Source organism: Platalea leucorodia (assembly GCF_965183815.1).
Source record: "Platalea leucorodia genome assembly, chromosome: 4".
Classification (NCBI taxonomy): Eukaryota; Metazoa; Chordata; class Aves; order Pelecaniformes; family Threskiornithidae; genus Platalea; species Platalea leucorodia.
In genome coordinates, this window is record NC_138826.1 from 97,304,428 (window position 1) to 97,332,227 (window position 27,800).

General features: G+C 33.9%; 2 protein-coding genes across 2 annotated transcripts in view; one reads left to right on the top strand and one right to left on the bottom strand.

Moving 5' to 3' along the window:
• Positions 1-27,800, bottom strand: part of IMMP2L (inner mitochondrial membrane peptidase subunit 2) — a gene marked incomplete at its 3' end in the record, with an annotated part of 475,151 nt that overhangs the window by 251,713 nt on the left and 195,638 nt on the right. The gene's annotated exons all lie outside the window — the stretch shown is intronic.
• LRRN3 (leucine rich repeat neuronal 3) lies at positions 16,196-18,322 on the top strand (the record flags this gene model as incomplete). Its single annotated transcript, XM_082308525.1, has 1 exon — positions 16,196-18,322. The coding sequence occupies one exon, from the start codon at positions 16,196-16,198 to the stop codon at positions 18,320-18,322; it is 2,127 nt and encodes a 708-aa protein (XP_082164651.1).

Here is a 27,800-nt window from a genome sequence, read left to right on the forward strand (position 1 = left end):
GGGTCTATTACTTGAAGTTGTTCAGCTGCAAAGCAAATTCTGGTTTGGATTCAACAAAGTTCATAAGCAGTAGTTTATGAAAAGTGAATCATTCCCTTAGTAGCTCCAACAGAAAATACTACACAGAGTAAACAGTAAACTCAGAATATCAAACAACAAATATGAATTATTGTATTTGTTTAAATTGCTTAAATGCAAAAAAAAAAAGTATTAAAAAGAACATGCAGTTAAATTCTGTAATCTGGAACTGGTAAGTGAAATCTAATACATATGACAGCACACTGCAGAAAGTAGGAAACATTGATAATCCAAAGAGACATGGAGCTTAGGCTAGAAATTGAGATCTTTCAGATTATGTGTGATAAAAGCTGAGCTCTTGTAGCAGGCTGATGGCATGGTAATTGCTGGTTTCACTTGTCTCTTTTGGGCCTGGAAAGGACTGAGAAGTCTAATTCTTACCACATGGGTCCCCAAACAGCCATTAGACAGATAGCCTTAGCCTGAGCAACAAAAAAAAGCCCTCAAAGGACAAAGCAATGAAATTTCTTTTTTTTTTTTTTTTTCTTCTGAGAAGTGCTAGAATTCACTGAGTAGAGCAGAAGTAGAACTAAGTTAACATCAATTCAGTTTTACTTCCAACTCAGTTAACTTCCAAAGATGGTGAGCAAAAGAATGACAAAATAGACAAAGAAAAAAAAAAATTTCTTTCTCTTTCCCCTCATCTTACTCGTTTCTGTCTGCCTCTAGCAGACAAAAACTGTTATAACTGTAGTTACAGCTTTCAGAATCAATCAACACTTTAATTTATTATAATGTTATCACTTTAAATTGTGCTCAGAATTCTAGCTGTCAAGAAGGAAGTTAACAAATTTCTTATAATTCCACAGCTATCTTACAAAGCTAAACTGCAACTGACCAAATTTTAAAAAAAAGAAAAATCATAGTCATGCTGAAGAGTTTGATAACTTTTCTTACCAAATACTTTTCTTTTAAAGTCTGAAGCTGACTGACAGGAAGACTATGAACACTACAAATCAGCAATCCCCAAATCAGGACGTGCAAGGCTGGGAGATATGGATGGAGGTACCTTAAGCTGATTTCCAAACAATAAGTATTCTGAATATTTTCCAATCACAAAATTAAATGAGATCACAATTAACTTCAGCTGGATTCTAACACATGTCCAAACTCCAGAATATTCTATCCGTATCCTCCTTTCCTATGGCCAATCTCTGCAACTTTATTTTAACTTTACTGACAATGTCTATTTTATAAAGAGATAGATGTGGTATTGCAGCAAGTGTCAGTGCCCCCAGCAATACTGTCACATCAGTCAGAAGTCACTGAAATCTGATAATAATAATATTGAACATAAAAAAGGATATTTAATAAAGACTGTATTACAACAATTGTTGCTTTAAAAGTATGTTGCCTGATAGAGCCAAATAATTTGTCTAGTATCTATTTGTAAAATCCACCTAACCCTGCAACGTTCTTTCTATAGCATGCAGAATGGAAGCTTAACACTTTCAAACATTAAAATATCAAAGTAGTATGTGTAGCCTCTGGAATTAAGGATTTTTTCCAGTGAAACAAATTCTGTTTCATGCTTCTTAGCTATTGTTATTTTAGAGAGAGAAAGCAATTAAAACCATGGTGAAAAATTCTTCGAGAGTGACTTTTGTAACAAAAATGTGATATACTCAGTAGCAGTAAGACAGGAACGAGCCTGTTCCAAAACAATCTGCCTAAACTAATTACCAAACTAATGAAGGCTAATCATTTCAAACCTTAATAACAGCTTGAAAAATATGCTATTTCACATTTAAGAAAATGAAGCAGAAAGATTTTTTTTTCACTAGAATGTGCAGATTTATCTTTCCATTAGATTTCAAGGATCACATTTGTATATAATCTACTATTTTATCTATACAGTAAAGCAAAATAAATCAAAACAAACCTTCCCATTCACTAAAAATAGTTAGTGGGTTGTAAGGTTATTTTATGTTCTGTAACAAGTTCAGAGGAGAGAAATGTTGCCTCTCTCTCCTAACAGTTCTAGAAATTGAGACCATATATAGGGAAGAAGTATTTGCAGGCATCAATAGCTACCTTTCTGCTTTAACAGAATGGAATTGTTACTTCTCTGATACAGTCACAAAGGGGAGGTCCTATAGCAATTCCTGAAAGAATTAAAACTCTGAAAATAGCTTGGGAGACCAGAAAGAGGGACAAATTAAACTTATCAAGATTCCTTCACTTTGACATTTCCTAGGTTATCAGTTTGGCAGGTACACAGTATTAAAATGAGATTATCCAGCCTAAGAAAAAACAACTATGAGTGCCTATCAGCTGAGCATAGTTAATAGTATAACATTTTGATCTGCAATCATTAAGTCAGCATTGCATATACCCAAAATATCCTTGACACCATCTTATTTATTAGATCATCATGCTGGATAGCCATGACAAGGAAAAGGATGCACAATCCTACTGGAGATACATTCAAAAGATCTGTTAACTCTCAACAAAACAACAATCCATTTCGAAGCAGGAATTCCCTTGACAAAAAAGGGTTTGGTAATAGACCAAGCTACTCATTATACAACCTGCTCAACCTGTTGTGAAACCTTTTGGATTGGCGCAGATCACTACGTGACAATTTTCAAAGGAATACCAAGCTTTGCTTTATCTTCATCAATATGTAACTGCAGTCTTTAATTTTTATTTCTTTCAAGGTAATGCTACGTTTTTGTAACTAAGTAGCTATGTCTCCACTTGCAGTTGATTATCCATCTTTCATTAAAATGTTAGACTAGTGAATATCAGTTTTCTGTGTCTGTATGACTCCATAAACCACAAGGACATTAAAAGGGATTTAGACACCCTGACTGTAAAGAGAACTCATCTCAATAATTCTTCAGTATTTTGTTCCAAGATAGGCTTTTATTAACTAACTAAAAATGTTTTAAATGTTTTAAAAGTTGACCCTTGAAAAATAATTATTTGTAAAAAAAGAGCAACTAAACAGCAATTTTATTTGTAACATCAATTATCATTCAATTCTAATGTTTAGCAGCAACATGGGAAATATAATGAAACTAAAACCCAGTTTTCAAGTCAAACATTTTTATGGCCTTTACGGTATTTTCCTTACTGCTTGTAATGCAAGTCTTGATCAATCCTAAAAGGCTGCTCCTGAAGGACTGCCAAACAAAGCTATTTCACCTCATAACTGCAATAAGTTTCTACTCATTACTTCTATAACTTTCAAATGCTACTTCATCTTCCCTGGATGTGGCTCACATTATCTGTCATGCATGACAGGAGACAGAAAAGAGCATTCTATCACCTTCATGGAAATGTTTTCAGGACTTTTCAAGTTCTCAGCCGTTCAGATGTGTTGCTTTGCCTATTCATTTAATTCCAGAATAATCTCAACCTTTAACTAACTGAAAGTTACTGGATGGTACTGGAGATTCAGAATTGGAATTTCAGGAATACATCATGATCATTCTCCACTAGCAGTAGTAGAAACTGAATCTGATCGGTCAGGGTTTGAAAATATAGGACTTAGAATACTCACACTGTTCTGCACTCCCTGTTCCAAATGATAAATGTTAAATCTGGATTTACTTTAAAAATGTAAGTAGGTCTGCTTTCTTGCAGGAGTGTGTAATAGGTAGTGCAGATACCTTTGAAGACCAATAGCCAATTCACTTGATAGAGTTAGCAAATGTAATACACAAACCAATACCAATAAATGTGCACCAGGGATTAATTTGGTTAACCACAATTTAAACAGGTAAACGAGGATAATTTAGCTTTGGTGTGTGGCTTTTTCTGTCAGTTCCTATAAATGTGAACTGAATACGTAGTTTAAGTTCTCTTGTAGGATAATTATCCTTCCTTCAGGCAATAGTTGTCACCTTGTTCAATATTATAATGATGGAAGTTATAAACCACCTGTCTGTCGCCTCGCAAATGACTCTGTGTCCTCTGTTAATGAGCATGGAAATGTCACCTTAAATTGCTTTAACATTCTTAATACAAAGAAAACAAAACATGGAAAGCATTTGAAGTTCAAAATCCATACCAGTTGTTAAGCTTGTGTTAGTACGCTTTACACTGTCCTTATCATGTTATGTACTGTATGTGGGAAATGCAATTTTTTAGAGAAACACCTTGTCACCTGAATCTCTTTTTTGAGATGTTGGATCAAATGTTCTTGAGACACTGTCTGCTTGGTTTTAACATACTAGCTGAGGAAGGACCAGTTAAGAGGTAAATCAACCCTTCCAAATGTCAGAGAGTTGATATGTGTCCTCTGCTTTAAACTCTTCCATGGTATATGTGTACTTTTTTTCTCTGAACTACAGCAACACCTATAGCTTTAATATTGCAAATTACATGGATGACTTTAAAGAAACTCAGGCAACTTTGGCATCCCAACTGCTTTTGTTTCTTGTGGAGAACAGTGGAAAATTCTAAAACCCCAAGAGAAATTTCTGAGGAGGTTATTGAAATATCCATATCCCTCAAAAAAAAAACCAAAACCAAAAAACCAAAACCAAACCCCAAACATCATTCTACCCTTCTATTTCTACTTTCTTCTATTACTTTATGGGATGTACTATAGAATTTATGGTATGTATCCAGAAATCTCCTTATTTTCTTCAAATGCCTCATGAGCAGTTACATAGGACATAAAGTGTTCTTCCATTACGTTTGCCTGTTATGTTTTTTTCCATACATACTCCTAGCTATTTCCCATACATGTTAGTATATATTTTCCATTATTTCTAGTTAGTTTCCATACATACTCCTAGTTAACTGGGGAGAACTTATTAATTAAATAAGTTAACTGAGGAGAATTTATTAATTCAATGAAGACCAACAGCAATATGGACAATTTCTGAGAATATTTTCTAAGAACTAGAATAACATTTTTGCAATTAAATCTTCATATGGCCCTTCTTAGTTAACATATTTTCTTACAATTGTTGTGTACATACATGGAGAGAAACAACTCCAAGTTTTTCAATATATGTAACTACTCCTCATCCACCTGTAAACAATATATCACTGTACTTAATATTTGTACAAACAGCTAACAGCTATTTCTCCTCTGTTGTCAACAAATCTAAAACTGTTTTACAGTAGAAGCAGCATTCTTTTTCCTAGTTTCCCTTCACAAAGATTTATTATCATTTTCCTCATACTAACTGATTGCACCCTAATACCAATTCATTTTACTGAATCTGAGTGACCAGAAACATATACAGCATTTCACGAGAGTTCTTACCCGTATCTGACAAACGAAACTAGTGGGTTTTGGCATACTAGTGACAGTGGTCCTCCTATGAGTAAGCAAGCATACCATGTCTTTCTCCTTACTTCTGATATTCCCTCTGACATCTTCCAACTTTGAAGCAGAAGTTACTACTACATTTATACTTGAAATACCTATCTTTACTTATTCAAGTTGTTTTATTGCTGGAAAAGAGAACCATGCCATTGTCTGAAAGCAGAAAGGCTGAAGTCAGCCTTAAAAATAAATGTCTTACAATAAAAAAGCAGGTTGCTTCGACTTAACATTACCATTATTACAAAATTATGCCTAATCCATCTTTGGAAGGACAAACTGGAAGGACAATTTGAAACGGTTCATCTCTCCCACTTCAACACCAGTGAGGAACAAAAATGTTCATTCTGTCATTCCGTAATCACCGCTAATAGGATCTTTTCAGTATCTTAATTCAAACTTATCTTTTGTTCAGTTTGAAGAGACATTTTCCCATAACAAGATACATTTCATTGCACAAATACATCTGTGAATCTCTAACATTCTTATCATAATATGTGAGGTAGTGTTCCTACGTGTCTTTACATATGTACCTATAGCAGATATGTCTATGCCTAGTCTTTGAATCATAAGTGGGAATTACAACAAAATGCAAGAGAAATTATGCTTGTCAAGGAAAATCTAGTGCAAGCTTTGAGTACAGTGTTCACAATCTGGTTGATTGACTTGAATACTTGAACAGTAAATACTGGTCAAAATTCTCTGGGAGATCAGAATGTTAATTTTAACACTGCTGTCAGATTTGGCATCCAAAATGCAGAAAGGTGATGTAGAAGGATGATAGATGCTGGAGAGCTCAGAAAGAAATACAAAATCAAGATGTGGCTGTATCATGTAAGTTTCATAATCGAAATAATCCTGCTCAGTGACATGCTAATGAGCCAAATCATCTAACATAAAGGAATTAAGTGAGTTTTTCACTTTAGACAAAATACAAAAAAAACTTTTAAAATAATAGGAAACACTAAAAGGATTGTACATTGGGAAAAAATGGAATGGGGAAGGTGGCTATGAACCTATACATGCTGGAGAGGTACAATGGTTTAAATAAATTTGCAATTTTGAAAAGAAAAGAAAAATACTTGAAAGAGGATTCAGTTACTGTTCCAGGAACTATATGATTAATTAGCTGTAGTGCCATACACAGTAGAAGGGATACTGTACTTAACTATAAGTGTTGCTATTTATTTATCTTGTATTTGTCCTCTTTCTTCTGGTCTTATTTTAAAAAGCAAATCATAAAGAGAAAACAAGATCAGCATTTTAATGTATTCACTTCAGGGGAAATAAGAAATGAACCATGGTAATCCTATAGTGTGGATTAGAGCTGACGAATGGGTCATAAAAGCACAAAAAGCACTAAAAGTTAGTTTTGCAAATCATATAAAAAAACTGAACATGTAATGTTATTAATGAGATGCTCAGCTGAGCAAAAACTGTAATTAAAACTAAATACAGATCAAAATACTTTCTGCAATCAGAAATGACAGTATCTCTATGAGCTTGTAATTTATGAGTATGCATAAATTACTCCAACTGATACAAAACACAGCATAAAACAGAACTTTAATTTCCTAATCTTTACAATAATATTCTGTTTTACCCATTGTTAGTTTTTGCATCCTGAAATTGTTTTTTCATCAATCCATTTCTCTACACTGCCTCAAGCGAGATTTAAAAAAAAATTATCCATCTCTGTTGAACAATACATTGTGAATCTGATTCCCCAGGTGGCTCAGAATGAAAGTAATCACCCAATATATTCACAATTATAAAGTTAAAGCAATTCAGGCTAATTTGGTAGGAAAATTCATGACATAGAAAATTTATCTCATACACTACTGGCACCTCAAAAATAAATTATTTTCCTTTGTGGATCTGAAACCACATTCCATGTAGTATGTTATAAGTATACATCAAGTACTGGCCGGGATTGTAGCATTTACCTTGACATGACCATTTTCCAAAACAAATCAATATACCAAAAACTAAAAGTTGAATTCACTAAACACTAGGAGTCTGCCATTAAAGACTGATGATTTAAATGAGTTTAGGTCTTTCAAGCCTAAATCTTTGTTACTGAAAATTTATAGAGTAGAAATTGCAGCTCCTAAAATTATCATGTTTATTATTATGCTAATTTTATTACAGTGACCTTTTTCCCATGATAAATCAAAAAAAGATAAACTAATAAATTCCCAAGGAAAATATGTGCTAAGTACAGCCACTATCTTTCTCTGTCTTTATTACAACTACCTGAATACACCTATTTCTATGTTTTAGGCATGTTTAATATTTACATTTCAAGAGCCACAAAGAAAAAAAAAATCACAAAGTGCAGATTTTGCCAATAGCTCCGCCAGATTTTGGCTAGGCTTCTTTACTAGTCAAATGTACTGTAGACCCCTAGCATCAGTATGGTAGCTTTCTAGAAAATCAAGCCAAAATTGGTGTCACTCATCTTTAGTTCTGGCCATCTGCTTGAAGCATCTGGTAACTGGGTACATTCACCCACATCCAGAACGTGACTGCTCTCTTGCCAACTATGTGCCTAGGTAACTGCCGATATGTGCTTCTCTGCTACTAACATGACAACTGTCAAAAAGAAGTTGAACATGTACGAATAAATCTAAGTTAAACTAACACATTACTTTCCCAAGTTACAGCAAAAATTTTCTGACATAATGGCTTGATAATGGCAACAATAAATAAGTCACTTACACAGTGAAACCTTTCTAAAGGCTAAGAACCACAACAAGGATACCAAAGATCTAAGTACTTTGAAAAGTTATTTTCAACATTTAATCCTTGCTATTTTTCTGACAACTAGAAAATATATATGTGCAGTTATTATTTAAGAAAAAATCAAAACAAGTAACTAGCAATGAGTTTCATTTTTAGATAAAAACATCAGAATTATACATTAAATACCTGATTTAAGAAGAAGAAATAAAATAAGAAATCAGTTCAGATTCTTTTCAGTTTCTTTTACAATTAATCCAAGTATATAAAATTATTAGATGTAGTCTAACTGCCAGACATTAAAAATACTGCAAGAGGATTTGGAAGGCCATATTAGAAATTAGAACATAAATGACAGATTAGAACACAAATGGTAAAGAAATGTGCAACTTCCATTGAAATTCATCCTTTTGTCACATAACTATAATTTTCTAACATCTCTGCTCACTCAAAAAGAATACCTAAAAATTATTTTCTGCACTTCATATTAGGAGAAGTAAAAAAACTGAGGTAACTGTAATTATTGATATGATTACTTCCTTTACCAAGTATCATTAAACTAACTTATCATCTTCTTTTGCTAAGACATTTGTGAAAAGGTCAGATGGATTCAATGGCTAGGGAGTGTGTGATTAAAAGTTAAAAGCACATGAGAGAGATCTACAGACAGAAAATCTAAAATCAAAGCCTGGAAAAGTAATCCAGGATCATGACAGTAAACTACTAAACTACGGTTAGAGGAAAAGCATAAACCCAAGGATATTCGGAGATTGTCATAGTGACTTCTTTTTTTACTTGCCCTGTCTGAATCATCAGTTGTCCCTCCTCTTGTACTTAAATTTTAAGCTCAATGGAGTAAAGCTCATAGTTTTGTTTCGCAGCAAGTTAGCACACAAGACGGCATGGTCCTTATCCACCACTATGGCTCCAATGCACAATGCCGCTGCGTCCACCAAATTAATAATAGTAACAAAATTATGTACCATTTCTATTAAGTGCTGTGATTATGATTGACAAACACCTTACTGCACATGCAGATGGTCCCACAGTTATCTGCCATTCCATGGTCAGTCATGGTAATCTAGTTTAAAATAGGTTAGGAAACAAATGCAATATCTTTTCCTTCCTCCCATTTTCAAAAGAAGGTTTTAACAAATGTTCATTTAAGTCCATTGAAAAGTTATTCCAAAATAGCATATGTAATAAATTATCACATACCATATGTAAGTATTCCTTTGGCTTCCATTTTACTTTTTTGTTTTCATCACATCTGTTTTAAATACTGTATTTTCAAAGCTTTATGATTTATTATATTACAACATTTTCCAAAATACTGTAATGTAATTTTTGATTGATACAAGAAATAGAACTACAGTAAGTCCTTAATGAATTGTACATGGTGATAATTCCTCTGATATCTGTTAAATTGCATTAAGATACAGCAAGCAAGAGCACAAGGATAGTAGGCCAGACTCAATTAGTGAAAGAGAAAGGGTAAATCTCATGTAAATCTAGCTGATCATAATGTTTTTCTGAATCTGTCTTTATCTGTAAATTAAAGTAACGTCAAAGCACATGATGTCCATGGATATAAAGAACTTTCAATGATGCATAAAATCTTGTCATTCTTATCTTGTAATGGTCTAAGGTGTGAGAATTTGTCCTGTTTTACAGTCATATTAAACATTTTAAGCTTGTGGCTTTCCCTCAGGCAAATTTATTCCAAGTAAGGAAAAAAATGAAAAGGAGGTGTAACAAGTTCACAAAACAAATGTAAACTCATATGCTGAAATAATTATTCAGATACTGCAAATTGCTTCTAGGGTTAAATACAAGTAGCTTTGCCATTTCCTTTACATCTTGCATTTACTGCTATTCAGGGCTAGCCTGAAGTTCTAAAAATCAATCATTAGGAAAAAAGTAAAGTAGATTTCCAAAATTAGTCAACATCCCAACAGGAAGCCCTAATCTAATTTTTCAAACATATCCAGATATTTCAGATACTCACTTTCGAGGTTTTCAACCTAAGACTCTTAAAATCCAACTGTCATCTGACACTGTCAGCTGCCGAAATTGAACACCTCAGAACTGAGGTTGTCAGAAGCACACTAATTTCCAAAAATCCTCATTCATGTTTTAATGTGAGACTATATGTTAGCTACATGTAAGAATATAAAACAGTATTGAGCATATTACAGTGAACTGTTAATTTGTATTTGTAAAGAGAAACAGGATTCTGTATGAAACTCTCTGCTCCAGAGAGTGGAATGAAAGCAAGACTACATATGCCAGCAGAAATTCTTTCCATTTTTACAAAGCCTATCTAATTTCCAGCAACTGTATCGGACTAGCTAGTAGATCTTCTAGAAATATTTTATTTCAAGACTGGTTCTGTTATGAAAATCTATTATATTATCTTTTTGTGCTTTAACCTAAACTTGTACTCCTGCCTCAGTCACAAACTTCCTGTACATTTCAACAAAAATATCCTAGTTACATTTTTATAGAGAAAAAAAAAAAAACATATTTTTGTGCCAATTCTTGAAATAAGTTGTTGCATCTTTTTTATCAATCATGCTGTAATAAAAAATTCCCCAAGGAAAGATTTTTTTTATTTTAATGATACAACAAAGAAGGAAGAATTGCCTTATAAAATTGTCAGAAAGATACTAAATGTTCAAACTTAAGTCTGTATATTTCCATAACTAACACTTAAAAAAACAACCAACGAAACAAAAAACCCTAAGTGCTGTAACTACAATCAGGTGAGGTATGAAATGTCCCATGCCCGATTTTTGGTTAGTGACATTTCCAAATTTCTGTCCCTAGAACTGCTCAAAGTGGTTATAATGACAAGAATTGAGAAGTGGCTCTTTCAGTTGATGTGTTTGAAAGGTAGCTTTGTATGAACAGCTGTGTTTTCAAAATGCTTGCCACCTCTAAATTGGTCCTTGTGAAGTGAACTGTTTGCCTTATTGCCAGCAGGGCACATTGCAGTGTAGCTGCTGCATTTTTAATTTTTATCACTGTCTCTCTAACTGCTGAAGTGGAAAAGAAAGATTGCCAAAACCTGACGTGTTTCTTTTCCTTTCTGCCCACTCTGACTTGGTTCTTAGCTGTCTGTTGCTCCAGTGATGAGAAACGTTGCTCAGTTTATTCATTCACTGAATGTCTTTTCCAGCTCAAATAATGGTGATACCCTCTTGTAAACCAAGGCTCCAGCTGTCAATAGCAGTAAATGAAACAAACCTAATTAAGACATTGTCTACACAAGAAATAATTAGGCTGCAAAAAGTCACACACATCAGGGTGCATTTTTCTAAAAGCAAGAGATAATACCTTAAAAGTAAGAGGCACACCATATTTAGTAAGACAGTAAGTATGGATTGATATAGGGATGGTCTTCCAGAAGAAATTAAATAATCTGTCCACAAAGATTTGAACAGTTTTAGGACAGAAGTTCTAGTACAGGAAAACAATAATAAAAATATTGAATATCATTACTAATAAGCAATACTAACTTTTTAGATGCAGACTCTATTTAGACTTTTTAATTGCAGACATTAGGAAGCAAACCATACCACTTTATCTGCAGAAGAAATATATGTACAATCAGAGTGCGCATAAAGATCTGTTAAGGCAGTTGGGTAAAGAATTACATCAAAGACTCCAAAACTATGATGCACAGCTCCTGCTGCTGCTTGTGTGAAAACACTTATCCCACAGCTCAGCTTACTGGTGATAATTTGCTGCTGAGCCTCATCTCTACAAGCCTTTCTGTTGTGCACCATAGTAGGCGCAAGTTTTATGAATTGCTTGCATCACATCAAAAATCTTGAGAGGTCACCAAAACCCACTAACAAAAGAGCTATAGTATTTTTGCTTAAGAGATAATGCTCACATAATTGCATTATTTGAATTAACTTTTTTTTTTTAAAGAAAATATCTACTTTTGCATAGAAACTTCTGTGTATGTAAATTGCAGATACTTTAAATACTACTCAAAGGAACAGGACAAATAACTTTCAGGTTCTCTTTGTCCTTCTTATTAGTACCTTTAAAACTGGACATGTGAAATGCAAAACTTTCACATAAAACTCCAGATGGTACAAAGCATTTAGCTTTAAAGAACTAGAACCCATTAATAAAAATTCTGAAAATCACTGTTAGTAAGACTATTTCAATTTAATCCTTATTTAGTGTTATCAGTACATATCTACTATTATCTGTACATTAATGAAGAAAGGGAATCAATGCATTCCCAAAGTTCGAAGTATCACAAAGTTAAATCCTTATTTTCCAATACAAACATTTATCTCTGTGACGCTACATTCTTCAAGGAAATTGAACTTCAGTTGATAGTGTTGAGTTCAAGATATAAATTTACATGAGATTTATTTTGTTACAGTAAACTGCAGCTCACTTCTCACTTCAAACGTACATGTCTCAAGGTTAGAAATTAACTACCTACACACACACATAATCAATACAACTAGTTGGCATAAGGAAAGTCATACTGCATAACTTGATTCTGGGTTTTCATCTCTTCAAATGGGACCAGAAAACTTAACATCAGTAATCCATGTTTTCTTACCTTCTCTATCAACATCGTATATCAGAGTCATTCAATAATACTATTATAAACAAAAAGATCAACAAAAACGTTTTGCCACTCAAATGATTGTATACAATTTTTGCTACGCATTTCACTACTTCACTTTTTTGTGTACTATGTCATATGATGTGTACTACAGTCATATGATTTAGTGTTAGGTTGTCCTGTGAGGAGCAGGGAGTTGCACTTGATGATCCTTATGGGTCCCTTCCAACTTGAGATATTCTATTCTATGATTCTATGATCTCATAAGCCACAATGGATGTTCATACTACTCCAGAAACATTCTTTTATACCACACCTTGAATGATAATATACCAAATAATGATAATACCAAATCATTTTCATGTAAAATAATACATAGATATGACACTATTTAAACCAAAAATCTTTCTGAAATGAAACAATGTATTTTGAAACGACAACTGTGCAGGCTGGGAGAGAGTGTGAAAATTATTCTACAATCTGTTATTCAAGGCACTCAAGCCCAGTGAATATTTTATACAAGGCAGAAGCACTTTAACTGGAGAAATACGAAAGATTTATGCTAGAACACTGCATGAGCTTGAGCTGGTGGCTTATTAGCTGGAGAGTTCACCAGAAAGAGAAAAGACATCAGAGTAAATCATAAAGAAGAAGAATTTCAACCTGGATCTCCAGCCTCTTCTTTTTTGCTGCCTTTTGTGGAACGCCCGCTCTAATAGACATGACATGAAAATGTCCACTGGTGCCCTTGTTTTTGGCCTGAGAATCCCATAGGAGCTGAAGTATAAACTCAGGAGGAGTATAAACTCAAATCCAGGAGAATGTTTGCTCTATGTACACAAAAATGTAGTAGTTTATGTGCTTTAACTGGTACAGCCTCTCAGGTACCTGGGATACACATGAAAAGTTGACCTTGGTCCACATCCTATTTTTCACAGTGGCCCACAGCAAATGTCCAGGGAGGAGAAGAAAACCAGGCCAGCTATGTAGTTATACTTCCCCAGAATACTTTTCCAGTACCTCTACTGAGCAGAAGTCCCTGAGCATCATAGCGGGATCAAATGCTGATTTGATAGCTGCAGTAGCAGTCTGTTGAATCTCAATTAATTTACTATTCAAGTAAGATTTCCAGTGACCTTTCAATTATTAGAAGCTTAAATTTTGTATCTGCCATGCTTACAGATACATTTTTAATATACAATCCAAATAAAATTCCAGAAGTCAATGGGACATGTGCTTTAGAAAGTGCATCAAGAACATGACTCAAAAATTCCCCCCACAGACATCCTCTTTTCTCCCTACATAGTAAATTTCATCTGTGCATTTAGCATAGAATGATTTCTACTGAGATCTTTGGGAAATGGGACAGTACTCCATACAGGTGTATCACCTTGCCTCCTGGTGGCAAAATTAAGAGCAATTTACAGGCATTAACAGTCTGATGCAAACCTTTATTTTCCTGCAAGCCTCAAGTTCATCTCATTTCCCAGAACAAAGGAAGAGAATATATTTTTACTATTTCAGTCAGCATGTCTTTGCATTTCAGTATAAACTGGGCCATTTGCATAAAAACATATTATTAATCCTCAAAACAGCAGAATGTTTTCTGTATGTTTATCTCACACATTGTCTGTTCGCTTTATTAATACACTTACATGTCAAAATAAAATACTAAATGTCCTTAAATGTACATAACACAAACAGCAGCCTCAAAGACTTGCCAAATGTACTTAAAATTGGCCCAATGCTCATGTCATTCGACATGGTCCAACACCTTTCCTCTGTGCTGATATGGAATACCTACGTGGTCAATATGCCCAATCCTCCCAAGCCTGGAAAGGAAACCTAAAATCCAAATCCTTGACATTTGACTTTTGTAATTCTCTCTATCTATACCAGCAACACCTCAAAAGTTATTTATCAATGTCAATGAAGCATTGATCTTATCTTACAGTTTGTAAACAATGTCACCGTGAGTTTTAACACTAAAGGCAAGGGGAGAAAGGGCATAAATGTCTATCATATGACAATCTTCTGAGACAAAGTCTATTTAAAGTTAGTGCAAAGTCTATATCCTGAAGCAAATGAAGCAGTTAATGTGTACTACTTCATATATGAAAACACAGAAGCTTTTGAATTACATGGCTTGGAACACAACTTACAATGTAGGAATTTTTTTTCCCCAGAAAAAGCAAGTACATACCAAAAATATGGAGAGGACACATTTGATGCTTCAAGATGTTAAGACGTCAGTCTTTACTATAGTGTGGGACATGAAGACAATCTGCAACTTCATAGCAAATTTCAGATTCTTCCAGTGCTACAGACCAAAGAAGCAATTGCTAGTGTAGATTTTTTTCCTTCTTATCACTCTAAAGACACTTTTCTGTTGTTATTATTATTCCTTGCAATTGAAGTTACTGAAGCCAAAACAAGCAAGCCAGTAATTAGCCTGAATTTGGCAAGATGATGAGCTATTTATTATGAGGTACATATTTCTTTCTAATTACTGCTTTAAAGAAAAAAAAAAGAAGTTTTCTTCCTAAACAGGAGCTACAAAAAGAAATGGAAAATGATAAAACCTGCAGATTATCAATTTTGTGTATTTTTGTATAAATATCTCACAGGCTTGCCTAAGAATGTCATCATTAGGAATGTGTATTCATCCAACCATTCATTTTTCCTTTCATTACACATAAATTATGTTCTTTATATTTATAATCTTCATGTTCAAAAGTTAAATATTCATGCTCCGTAGGATTTTGCTCAGTGTTTACATTTTCAAAGCCAACAGAACTCAGTCTGCTTCTAGTGATAACTGAAAGAAAAAAGAAAATATTTTAAAGGAGCATAAAATATGTAGAAAAGTCTCAGTGATATATTTTGCTCTATACTTTGTGGATCTTCATCTTTCTGTAGAGCAATGCTCCACTGGATGTATGACAAGCTACAAGTCTAAAGATATATTACTATATTAACTTCATTTATGCTATCTGGATACCACTACAATACTCTAGGCACCACAGTCATTTTCTTTTCTTGCTTGCAATAATTAACATTAGAGAGCAAAAGATGGCTAAATTAATTTATAACTTTATAGTTTCTTATACTAATTATTTCCTCTTCTTATATTTTAGGTCATCCTGTCATTCCTGCAAACACTAATCAATCATGGGATTTGAAGTTAATACTACTAAATAAATGAATTGCTTAATCTCCTATGACCATCTAAACATACTTCATCTTCACAAAGCTTATCAATTTTATGTCATCAAGGACAGAGTGACCTTCATTTCCACAAAATGCCTCTTACTACTGGACAAGTTGGTTACAAATTTATCACTTATCCTCAGGAAGAAAGTCCTTCGCGATCATCATTTGACAAATGCAAGTGTGAATATTATCAATTGACCAGGTCATACTGAATTCCAAAACCATAATTGTGGAATACTAAAGGGTCTGTTACTTTTCTGAACATTTGAGCTAAGATGAAGGACATGCAACTCAAAATTAATCTTCTGCTTGGCCTAGTTATCACTGCACTAGTACAAGCTGTAGAAAAAAAAGCAGACTGCCCAGAGTCATGTATATGTGAGATCAGACCATGGTTCACCCCCAGGTCTGTGTATATGGAGGCTCCAACAGTGGACTGCAATGATTTAGGCCTTTTTAATTTCCCAGCCAGACTGCCTGCCGACACACAGGTTCTACTTCTGCAGACTAATAATATTGCAAAAATTGAACATTCAGTAGACTTCCCAGTGAATTTAACTGGTCTAGATTTATCTCAGAACAATTTATCTTCAGTGACCAGTATTAATCTTAGAAAGATACCACAGTTGCTTTCAGTATACCTTGAAGAAAACAAACTTACTGAGCTCCCTGAAGAATGTCTCTCTGGACTCCAAAATTTACAAGAGCTTTATATTAATCATAACCTGCTTTCTGTGATTGCACCAGGAGCTTTCATAGGCCTCAATAATCTTCTCAGACTTCATCTCAATTCAAATGGTCTGCAAATGATCAACAGGAAGTGGTTTGAAGCTACTCCTAACCTTGAAATTCTCATGATTGGAGAAAACCCAATAATCAGAATCGAAGATATGAACTTTAAGCCTCTTATCAATCTGCGCAGCCTAGTTTTAGCAGGCATAAATCTCACTGAAATACCAGATAATGCTTTGGCTGGCCTTGACAATTTAGAAAGCATCTCCTTTTACGACAACAGATTTGTCAGAGTGCCCCACATTGCTCTTCAAAAGGCTACAAATCTTAAATTTCTGGACCTAAATAAGAATCCTATTAACAGAATACGACGAGGAGATTTTAGCAATATGCTGCACCTAAAAGAGTTAGGAATTAATAACATGCCTGAACTGATTTCTATAGATAGTCTCGCTGTTGATAATTTGCCAGATTTAAGAAAAATAGAAGCTACCAATAACCCCAGATTATCATACATTCATCCAAATGCATTCTACAGACTTCCCAAGCTGGAATCGCTCATGCTCAACAGCAACGCGCTGAGTGCCCTGTACCGCAGTACAATAGAATCCTTGCCTAATCTCAAAGAAGTTAGTATACACAGCAATCCCATTAGATGTGATTGTGTCATCCGCTGGATTAACATGAATAAAACAAACATTCGCTTCATGGAGCCGGAGTCCCTGTTTTGTGTAGACCCTCCTGAATTCCAAGGCCAGAATGTGAGACAGATACATTTCCGGGAAATGATGGAAATCTGTCTCCCCCTGATAGCTCCTGAAAGTTTTCCATCTACTCTGGATTTAAAAACTGGCAGCCATATTTCCTTACACTGCAGAGCAACAGCAGAACCAGAACCTGAAATCTACTGGATAACGCCATCAGGACACAAACTTTTGCCTAATACTATTTCTAATAAATACTACATTCATTCTGAAGGAACATTAGACATAAGTGATGTAACACAAAAAGAAAGTGGCTTATACACATGTATAGCAACAAATTTAGTTGGGGCAGACCTAAAGTCAGTCATGATTAAAGTGGATGGCTCTTTCCCTCAGGACAGCAATGGATCTTTGAATATTAAAATAAAAGATATAAAATCTAATTCTGTTTTAGTTTCATGGAAAGCAAGTTCGAAAATTCTGAAGTCCAGTGTTAGATGGACAGCGTTTCTGAAAGCTGAAAACTCTCAGGCTGCACAGAGCGCTCGAATACCATCTGATATAAAGGTATATAATCTTACACATCTAAATCCATCAACTGAATACAAAATTTGTATAGATATTCCAACTATCTATTCACAGAATAAGAAACAATGTGTCAACGTAACCACAAAAGGACTGGCCTTAGCAATGAAAGGCTATGAAAAGAACAACATAATAGGATTCCTTGCCTGCCTTGGTGCTCTTTTGGGAATCATCTCTGTGATATATCTCTACAGCTGCATCTCACGAGAGATGAACTATGACGTTGGACACAGCTATCTAAAGAATTACCTGAAGAAACAATCCTTTTCACTCAATGAGCTTTATCCTCCTCTAATCAGTCTTTGGGACATGGGCAAAGAAAAAAGCACAGCAATGGAAGTAAAAGCAACTGTAATAGGTGTACCAACCAATATGTCATAAATATTTCAGTATATCGCTTAATTTCTGAAATAAAAAGCACATGACTGCATTTGTGCTGAATAAAAAGGCATCAAGAAAAGGCATTTCTTTTAGGAACTAGATGCCTGGACTTTGCTGCTGCCGACAAATGGGACTCAGCATAAGAGAAGAATTTTAACTAACTGGCTTCTAAGGGTATTCTACCAACCAAATACAATTAACTTCATTTTCTAGAACTTTCATGGGACTTTTAAGTCTGGAATACAGTGCAAGTAGCCAAGAACATTTTCTGTATTTTTTTTTTTAATTATTATATAAAAGTAGTGGAACTGAGCAATACCTCCTCCTGTGCTGTATTACACACACTAGCCACGAGTTTTTGCAGTGAACAGATATACTAGGATTGACACATGGTGTAATGAAATGGACAAATTCTGTAGAGTAGACACAGTGAGTACGTGACTTTTTTTTATGAGGAAAATACATTTTTGATTAAAATCAAAATAGTTTTTGGCTTGTTTGTTTCTAAAAAAAACATTCTGGGAGCTCTTGTCTGACAATAAACAAACTCATTCTGTCTGATAAAATATCTCCTTACATATTCTCCTGTTAAAATGCCAATCTGAGCACATAGGATATTTTTGCTGGTTTTAGGCTGTATAACTGCAATAAACCACACAATAAATATTTTTATAAAGTACTAACCCATAATAATAACCATATTTTACATGTTGCTTATTGTGGGAGGAAGAAGAGAGAAAAAGGGCGGGAAGGAGACATAAGACTGAGAGGGAAATAGATTGTTAGCTACTGATAACAGCAAGTTTTGAGCTGCTGTGGTATTTTCCCAGAAGCCTGGAAACTGAATGCAATGTTTATACTCAGATAATATAAATCAATATTTTGTCTTCAGTCAAAAGGGTAATTCAGTTATTAGCGGTGTCTAAACTTTAGGCTGGCCATACAGGGAACTCAGATAGCTTGAACAGTTTAAACAATATTAAAGTTTTCTTTCTGGACCTGCACACTTCTGTTCAGCAATAACAACTGACTAGTTTATAAACCTCCTTAGCTTTCACAATGTAACAAGCAATAAATGACTGACAGAAACATTATTAGTAGAAATCAATTGAAGCAAAATGAAAAGAGAACAATAAATACCTGACTACTAATATCAAAGCTAAAGTTCTCACAGGAGTAGGACTGGGCCCACAAGCAGCAAATGTGCACAAGAAGCTGCTGATCAGAATGTTGATTACAAGCTAACACCAATTCTGTTAAGACAGAAAAAGTGACTACTCCCAAGCCCAGTAGAGAAAAGACATCTGACCATTAAGATACCGGATGAAAAGATGTGGTACCTCTTGACAAAGAAAGCAACAGCAAAATTTTTATGTTATTCTGGTTCATATATATGAAAACAAATAGGAAGAATGAAGAAAAAAAGTGTTATCTCTGAATATTGTGCTTAAGGAAGATTCACAGAATGCATAGGTAGCTTGAATTACAAAGTAAAAATAGGAGTAACAAACATTTCTTATAAGTCTTTAGTAGACTTCAACGTTTTTTAAACTCTATAATAATATACATTTTATCTTTCTAGACTTGGTTGAAGTAAACATTTCTGTGGAATCACTGACAGAGTTTTTGTAGATAGAAGAAGAATAATTACTTCTTGTATTTAGACACTAACTTTTCTACTTATCTATAGTTTGCTGCATACTTTGAAAATATTATTGGTCTATAAACACTTATAACATGGAAAATTAATTTCACTTTACCTAGTACTAATGAATAACTTGTTTTCATGTTAAAGATGTCCTTTTTTCAGTTAAATCCCTGGATTTTTAAAATATGTAAAGGTAATTTTCAAAGTTGTTAAAGGCAGAAAGAGGAACCTGATACTAATTTTAAACTATCGAAACTTAGGATATTCATAGAGTCGCTATGTTCCACTGAAGAAGGAAGTTTACAAACCTGACGAATCGCTATCGCACGTAAAGGCACATTGAAATAAAGCAGAGAAATGCCGCGGCAGATTTCAGCACCGTGGACAGAGCTGCCGGAGTGGAGCTGTTCCTCGCGAAATGGTGGCTCGAATGGGACCCATCAGCAAGCAGATATTGTAGTTGTCAGCTTGTAGGTACATCTTGTATGTTTACCTTTGGAATCAAGCTACATTTAGAACTTACAATGCTTAGAGCTTAGAAATGAGAATCTAATTTTTTTCAGGCAAAAACATCTCTGCACAATGTTATAAAACTGCACACAAACACAAGTCTAATGGGGAGCACTGGTAAGAAGAATTTTTCCCCTCACAGAGTAAGTCCAGGCTTTATTTACTTTATTTAAATATCTCATTAAAAGTTTTTGTTGACAGGTAAAATGCATTTTTGTACAGAACAATTCTCATACTAAACTTCTGAGAGCTGAAATGTAACTAGATATATCTCACAAATATTTGAATCATTCTATACTTTATACTGGTATCAAATGAAAATATACCTTACATTTTAAGAAGAAATGGATTATCCTGTTGCTAATTGTTAAGATGTAAATTATTTCCTTTATATCTCAAAAAAGAGAAATATAATTGCATTTTCTTAAAGTAGCTTTGCTATCCTGCTCTCACATGTCCTTGAGTAAGCCATTTTACAACTTCATACCTTCCTTTCTCTGAAAGTATCTCTGAAAGTATATGCTGAGCTTTTGTTTTCAGCATACCAACAAGATGCACCTTCTGTAACTAACCATCATTGAGTAACATTCTTTATTTTTGCAAATATGCCTTCACTGCTATGACTCAAAAGTGAAACTTTAAGAAATACTAGGAAAATGCCTATAAGAACAGGGTCAACAGTGTCTCTACAATAGGTTATGAGATCGCATAATTTTTAGTGACTCATAGAATAAAGCATTTGTGATTTGGTAGTGGTGCTTAACCGATGAGGTACAAAGAAGGAATACAACTGCAATAATGAGAAGATATCCCTTCAAAGAGTTCTGACTCTTACCAAAGGATCTGCAGAAAGAAATGCTTGCAGATTTAGATTAAAACTTTAAAAAGACATACTTACTAGCACATTCAAGTTAATATCAACATCCATTTATTCATGAACTTATATGTCAACAGTATTATAATTCTTCAGTATTCTACTGAGATTTCAAATACCTTTATATTGAAATTTTACATGTTTCTAACAGAAACGTAGGTTTAATGATATTTTTTGATCAAATTCTATTTACTGTAAGAACATGTTAAAAGCAAAAAGCATGTTGGAGGTGAGGCTGTTTAAACACATTTAAATTAGATTTCGACATGTATATTGTTCAATGAATGGTTGTTTGATCCTTTTATTATATACACTTCTCTGTGTGTGTGTAAAGTACTTCTGTTCTATTAGCAACATGTTAGCCTGTCTGCAGACCTTTATTTCATTATATCTGCATTGCATTATTTTATGTACTATACAGAAGTAGTACCTTCTAGAACACATGGCAATGCTTTCAATGGCAGTACTATGACCCACCTACTATCCCTATAAACATAACATCTTTAATATCTACACAGAAACAACTCCATATTAGACTAACAAATCTCTAAAAAGATTCATTATTTCTCCATGACCAAAGACATTTTTCATGTTAAAATCCCCACAGAAGCTATGGGTGAGCAGTGGGATTCTTGTGTAGCTGTGTGTAAAAATGGATAGCTGTTCCTTCCACAGATATACTACTCTATAAACCTGAGGGTCCTTAGGAAGTAATAAATGCACCTTTTAGCTTTAATAGCTTAGTGTATATTTAACTCACATCACTTCACAGACATATGCCAAAAAAATCTAACAACAATTTTTTCAGCAAAGTACAATCTGTTAAAAAAGTATAGGAGGAACTTCCTAACAGTGGTATAGTATACTTTTTAATAATCTCTTCAGTTAGAGGAAATTTGTTTTTTCCACAGTAGGTGCAGGGCTAAAATGTTTATGTCTTTTATTAACTGGGATGTTTACTCTCTTTAACGGAGGTAGGAACTGACAACGAGCTATATTTAAGTTCCTCAGAAACAGAGAACAACATTGTTACACACCTGTGTTTCCATTTATTTAATAGTTTTCTCTCAGGAATCCAATGCAGTACTTACTGATTATTCAAACCAGAAAATAGTAGCTCAGAAATAGATTAACTTTATCTTGGCATTTGACAGCAACCCTCATTCTAAAACATGCTCCTAATGAAAGAGCGAAGGAAAACATGAGTGTTTGAAATGTCTGGCTAGGCAATACCCAAAACATAAGACCGAAAAGTCTTTTTAAGTCACTTTTTTAAATTCAGTTCCCTTACTTCTTTCTATCAGCTACTAGACTGAAAAGTAGTGTTCTATTCATAAAAAGATTAAGCATTTACTTCCTGATAAAACATTTACAAAAATCAGTTCCAATATTCCATCAGCTAACACAGCCAAATGCTAACTTACATATGTACACTTAAATTTCTGTTTTAGCTACAACGGTGTGAAATCATAACTCCAAATAGTAGCTAAAAAACTTAGATAAAAGATCACAGAATAAATGTTGATTTATATCCTAAAAGGAAATTTCCATTTCCAAAATTCACTAATAAAATTCATTCTGCTTGTGTAACCTTAAGCAGTGACCTCAAGATAACTTAAAAAAGGAAATGGAGATTCTTCCCTCAATCTTGTACTGGCCAGCAATAGAAAAGACACAATGATCAACAATAATCTTATAAAATAGTCTTTGTTATTCCGAATGAGAAGAGACATTTCAGAAAAAGGTGCCTATATTGTCTAGAAAATAAGTTCATACTAGACAGTACCAGAAGAATTGAGGTTTTAGAGAGTGTTTCATTTCTATAGCCAGAGTTTTCAAAAAGAGATATAAGGTTAAGCCAATTGGACAACATGTTTGGAAGACTTGTTATTTTGAACACTCAAGAAAAACTTTAAATAAAAGTAGTGTACATCTACCTACTTGACTACAGTATTCTCAGAGAGATATAAAGTTGCAGTTATATTGAAGTGCCTTCCCATTTTCAATTTTAAAGAATGAAGTAGACTGATCTTCAAAGAAGCCAACTGTAAAAGAAAGACTGCAAATGATCATAAATCTGGACTATTTTTTTCAAATAATGGACAAATCACTTTTGTCTTTGGCTGCTTAAGAAATTATGATCAATTGTGAGAGCTACCAAACATGAATGAAACAAAAGCTATGAGTCTGTAATTTCTCTTTCTAGGAATTGTTACAAAAATTAATTTTTACATTTAATTAATGCCAAGAAAAAATATCAATATCTGTTTACATAAAAAAGGAAAGTATATTCACCTATGAAAAGTCTATACACTTTACAGATAGTAATACTATTTGTTATTTGGCTAACCATTTAAATAACCTGTAAACTGTGATGATTAATGACATAAACAAAGCTATAACAAGACACAAATATCCAGTTTCATTTTGAAAGCTTTTCAGTGCATCCCTCCTGACTTTCAGTTGTTGCTCCAAAGGACACATGTGCTCCTATCTCTCGTAGGTCTTGTCAACCCTGTATGTGTCTCTCTGATATCCCAGGGCATCAAAAAACAACTCTAGATGCTTATGTTTAAGAACATAACTATGAAAGAATAACCACATACAAAAAGAATTTCCATTATATTCCAAAGAAAATTAGCTATTTGATAGGAACTGATCTTTATCTAAAATGTTATTTTACAGTTAATGAAACCCATTCCTATTTAGAAAAAAGGACCATGGGGAGGGGGAGAAATTCCAGTGTTCTTGGAACATTAAAATGGTTTTATATGATTTCTTTAGACATTTAGGAAGAAAACCTTCTGTTTTCATTTGCCAAATTACTGTCACAGAACAAATACAAGTATTTACACAAGATGAATTAATAAAAAATCTGAAATGAAATGCTGATATGAAATATTGACATTCTTGTAGAACATTTGATATTCATTGAACCAACAATTTCAGATTTTAAAAAGTTCCACTGGAAAACGTTTAATTCTTTCTAAAGCTCATCCCACAAAGACATTCAAGACTATAAATCAACAGTCTTCGAAGCAACTGAATCTTTTATTAAGTCATTCCTCCCTTCAGACAAAGCTGAACACTACAAATGAAATTCCCCTGGCCGCTAAAAAATGCTCTTTACAAATCTCTCTCACTTGCTCATTTTTTTTTGTTTCTCAGCTTCAATTATTTTTAGACTTTTTTTCCCAAAGTCCTTTTCTTTGTCTTGATGCAAATGTTCTGTTCCTCTCCCTTCCATGATCCCTGTGGGTTCTTTGCTTATTTCCTGCTACTGTTGTTGCCAGACTGTCACATCATTTGCAACACGGCCAGTAAGGACAGATGTTGTCTGACTCAATAAAAAAATTATCAAGCAAACATCATATTTCGAGGCAAAATATTTGAATAGCAAAATATAAATATTAAAGAAAGACCTGGAATTCTTAAAGAAAATGGTGTAAAACTAATCAGCTAATGAGATGAAGCATTTTTCAAGGAAATAAAGCAAAAATGTAATGACATTCAGATGAAAATAATAACAATAATATATGAGTAAGATAAAGCTGAAAGGGCAGGCAATTTGGGCAGATGGCCTATTCCTGATCCTAAAATAGCTGATGTTCTTTTTAATATTACAGTTTAGAAGAGTGGAAAACAACTCCATCTGCCTTACCCTTACGTAGCTATTGTTCATTATTCGTGTTGATGACAATTTCACGCAGTGCTCCAAATAGCCATAGTGCTTTTGGGAATCACAAAGCTACATGCTGTAGGTATTCAGGTGTGGAGTACAATTTAGAATAAATGGCCAAAAGAACAAGATATTAAATATCATAATGATTGTAGCTTCTTGATCCAAAACCATTTACATTCATATTTCTACAAAGTAAACCCTCCTAAGATGGAAATTTGGTATTTCCCTCACAAGTTGAATACACTGATTCTCTCTCACCCATTCAAAGTATACAGTCATGTAATACCTCAATCATAGAACAGTATTTCCTTTAGTAGGAATTCTCTACTAAAATAGAGAAAGGAAAGTAAGGAAAGTATACAGAAAAATACTTCCATACTGAAATAACTTCTTAGAAGAATGTAACAGCCATGGTAAATAATCATATTCTTCCTTCCAAGAATTATCCATTAAAGAGACTATCAAGATCTACACATTATTGAGTTCTAAGCACTACTCTGAATACAGGACTGTTCTCATTGTGTGTCCTGGCTAGAGCTCAAGTGAAAACAGAACTGCTGAGGACAGCTGTACATACAGGAGATAGTCTTCCATAGCTCAGTGCTAAATTAAGGGTCAAGGAAGGCTATAGCTCCTGTCCTAGATACTGCTTTCTGCTTCAAAATGTCCACGCATGAGACAAAACTACTTTCCAAGCCATCATCATGAAATATACATGCTGATTCCTTTTGACAGTCCAACTCAACTTGACTTTTTATCTCCATATGTCATGCAGATTTTCCTCTTTCCCAGGACCAATGCAAGGATAAGATCACTCCAAGACATTTGGTATCATATATCACCCTGAGACTGCCTGTCAGTACTTGCACAGTGTGGATTTGATCAGACAACATTGTTGCTAGCCAGACAGACAGCTCTCAGGTTCACACAGATAAGGAAGCAAACATGAAGAGTCCCATGTTAATTACAAGGTATTCCTAAGTGATCCCTTCAGTTCAGACTATTGCTGCAGATGAAAAAGCAAATAAGAAGCGGACTCCTACAGAAGCATGTACTTATTTCGCTCTCCAGCACCTAAGATGACCTGAGAGCTAGGTGCCAGAACAATGGCCAGTACAGCAATAAGAGTCTCTTCTATCAATAGAAGACAGAAGACAAGGAAGAAATCAAGATGCAAAAATGAACCTATTTATGTTCTTTTTAAGGACTAAACTCACTAAATATGTTTTCTAGTGACATCACAACAGTGAAAGAATTACCTTGTTCATCTTTTTAAGCCTAGCAATTATGCCATCTGGATCACTAGACCTTGAAGGATAGATAAATAAATGGGAAGATTATCTCTGCAAGACAAAAAAAGGAGTGAGGCGTGCCCAAATTGATGTGTGCAACAGCATGGGCAACACAAAACTGAGTAGAAAATGAATGCTGCTTTTCAAACTAACCAAATAATTAGGAAACACAAAAACAAATCTCAAAGCTTTCTTGATAGTTAATTAGCTGTGCTTCAGAACCTCAACAGAGAAGGAGGAACATGCTCCTTTTAAAACTAGAATAAACATGGGCTTTGTACTGGTCAAAGACAGACAAACCTCAAAGAGAAATATCTAATACTAATTTTGAAAAGCATTGATGATAGTCTTCATTTATACACATTTCTTCCAGTCCAGACCTAGATTCTATAAAAAAAGCATTTTATCATTCATATACTATACTTTGCAGGTCAAAGGGTTTACAGTTTTGTCATTTAGCATGGGAGCACAAGTCAAATTCCTTGAGATGGCTGTTGGGAATAACATATGAGGGCAGAATCTTGTCAGAAATTCTTATTTTTTTGTATGAAATTGTACTCTGTGCTGTTAACATTTATAATGTCTTTTTGTTTCTGTCTCTAGCATGAATTTCAGCTAAACTTAAAAACATACAGCTGAATACTTTATAGCACCAAAGAAACTGGGTTACTGTCTGAAGACTACTAAAGCCAGCTAAAAGACAATGCTTTGACATAATGGTGGAATGATTTTATAGGACACAGAACCATATGATAAAAATCATCTATTCCTATATATTCTAACATTTAAGTGGAAGACAAAAGGGCTAAAAATAGTTAGAATTATCACTTTTAAATTAAGTGCAAAGTGTCCAATATGTACGCAAAATGAAAACCAAACATTTAAAGTTAGTCACACTATAGTAAAGCAACTACCATCATTAAACTACAGGTAATCAGCTATGTCTTTCTTTACATATCAGGTAATCAAAGGATTAAATTAAATCAAACTGTTACTATCAATTACACTCTCTTAGATTAATTTAATCTTACCTTAACATTTACTATAAAATGAGATAGGTAAATATATATTACTTAGATAGCTATTTAAAAAATGCATTTTAGTTAGTCAGACTGTTGTGTAAACAGCAATACAATGATAGCTTCTGAGAAAAATTAAGTTATATAAATCCATTTTATATTCCTTTGACTTGACACACTAAAATGCTGTCATATGCATTTTAAAAATTTGCTACTGGTTTTGTGCTTTACAAAAATTAAAGTGTTTACCAGTTTTAAGTGTTAAAGTCTTACATAATTTATTTCATAAATGCTATGCAGGTAGTTATGAGAAGTACATGTCCATTTTTAGCAAACTAAGTGCTGTATTGAATATTCATGTGCCACACAATGTATTCCAAAATATGAAACAATGCTTTCTCCTAAAATACCTGCTTGCGCAAGTTCGCCCATCTATACCCAAATTATATAACA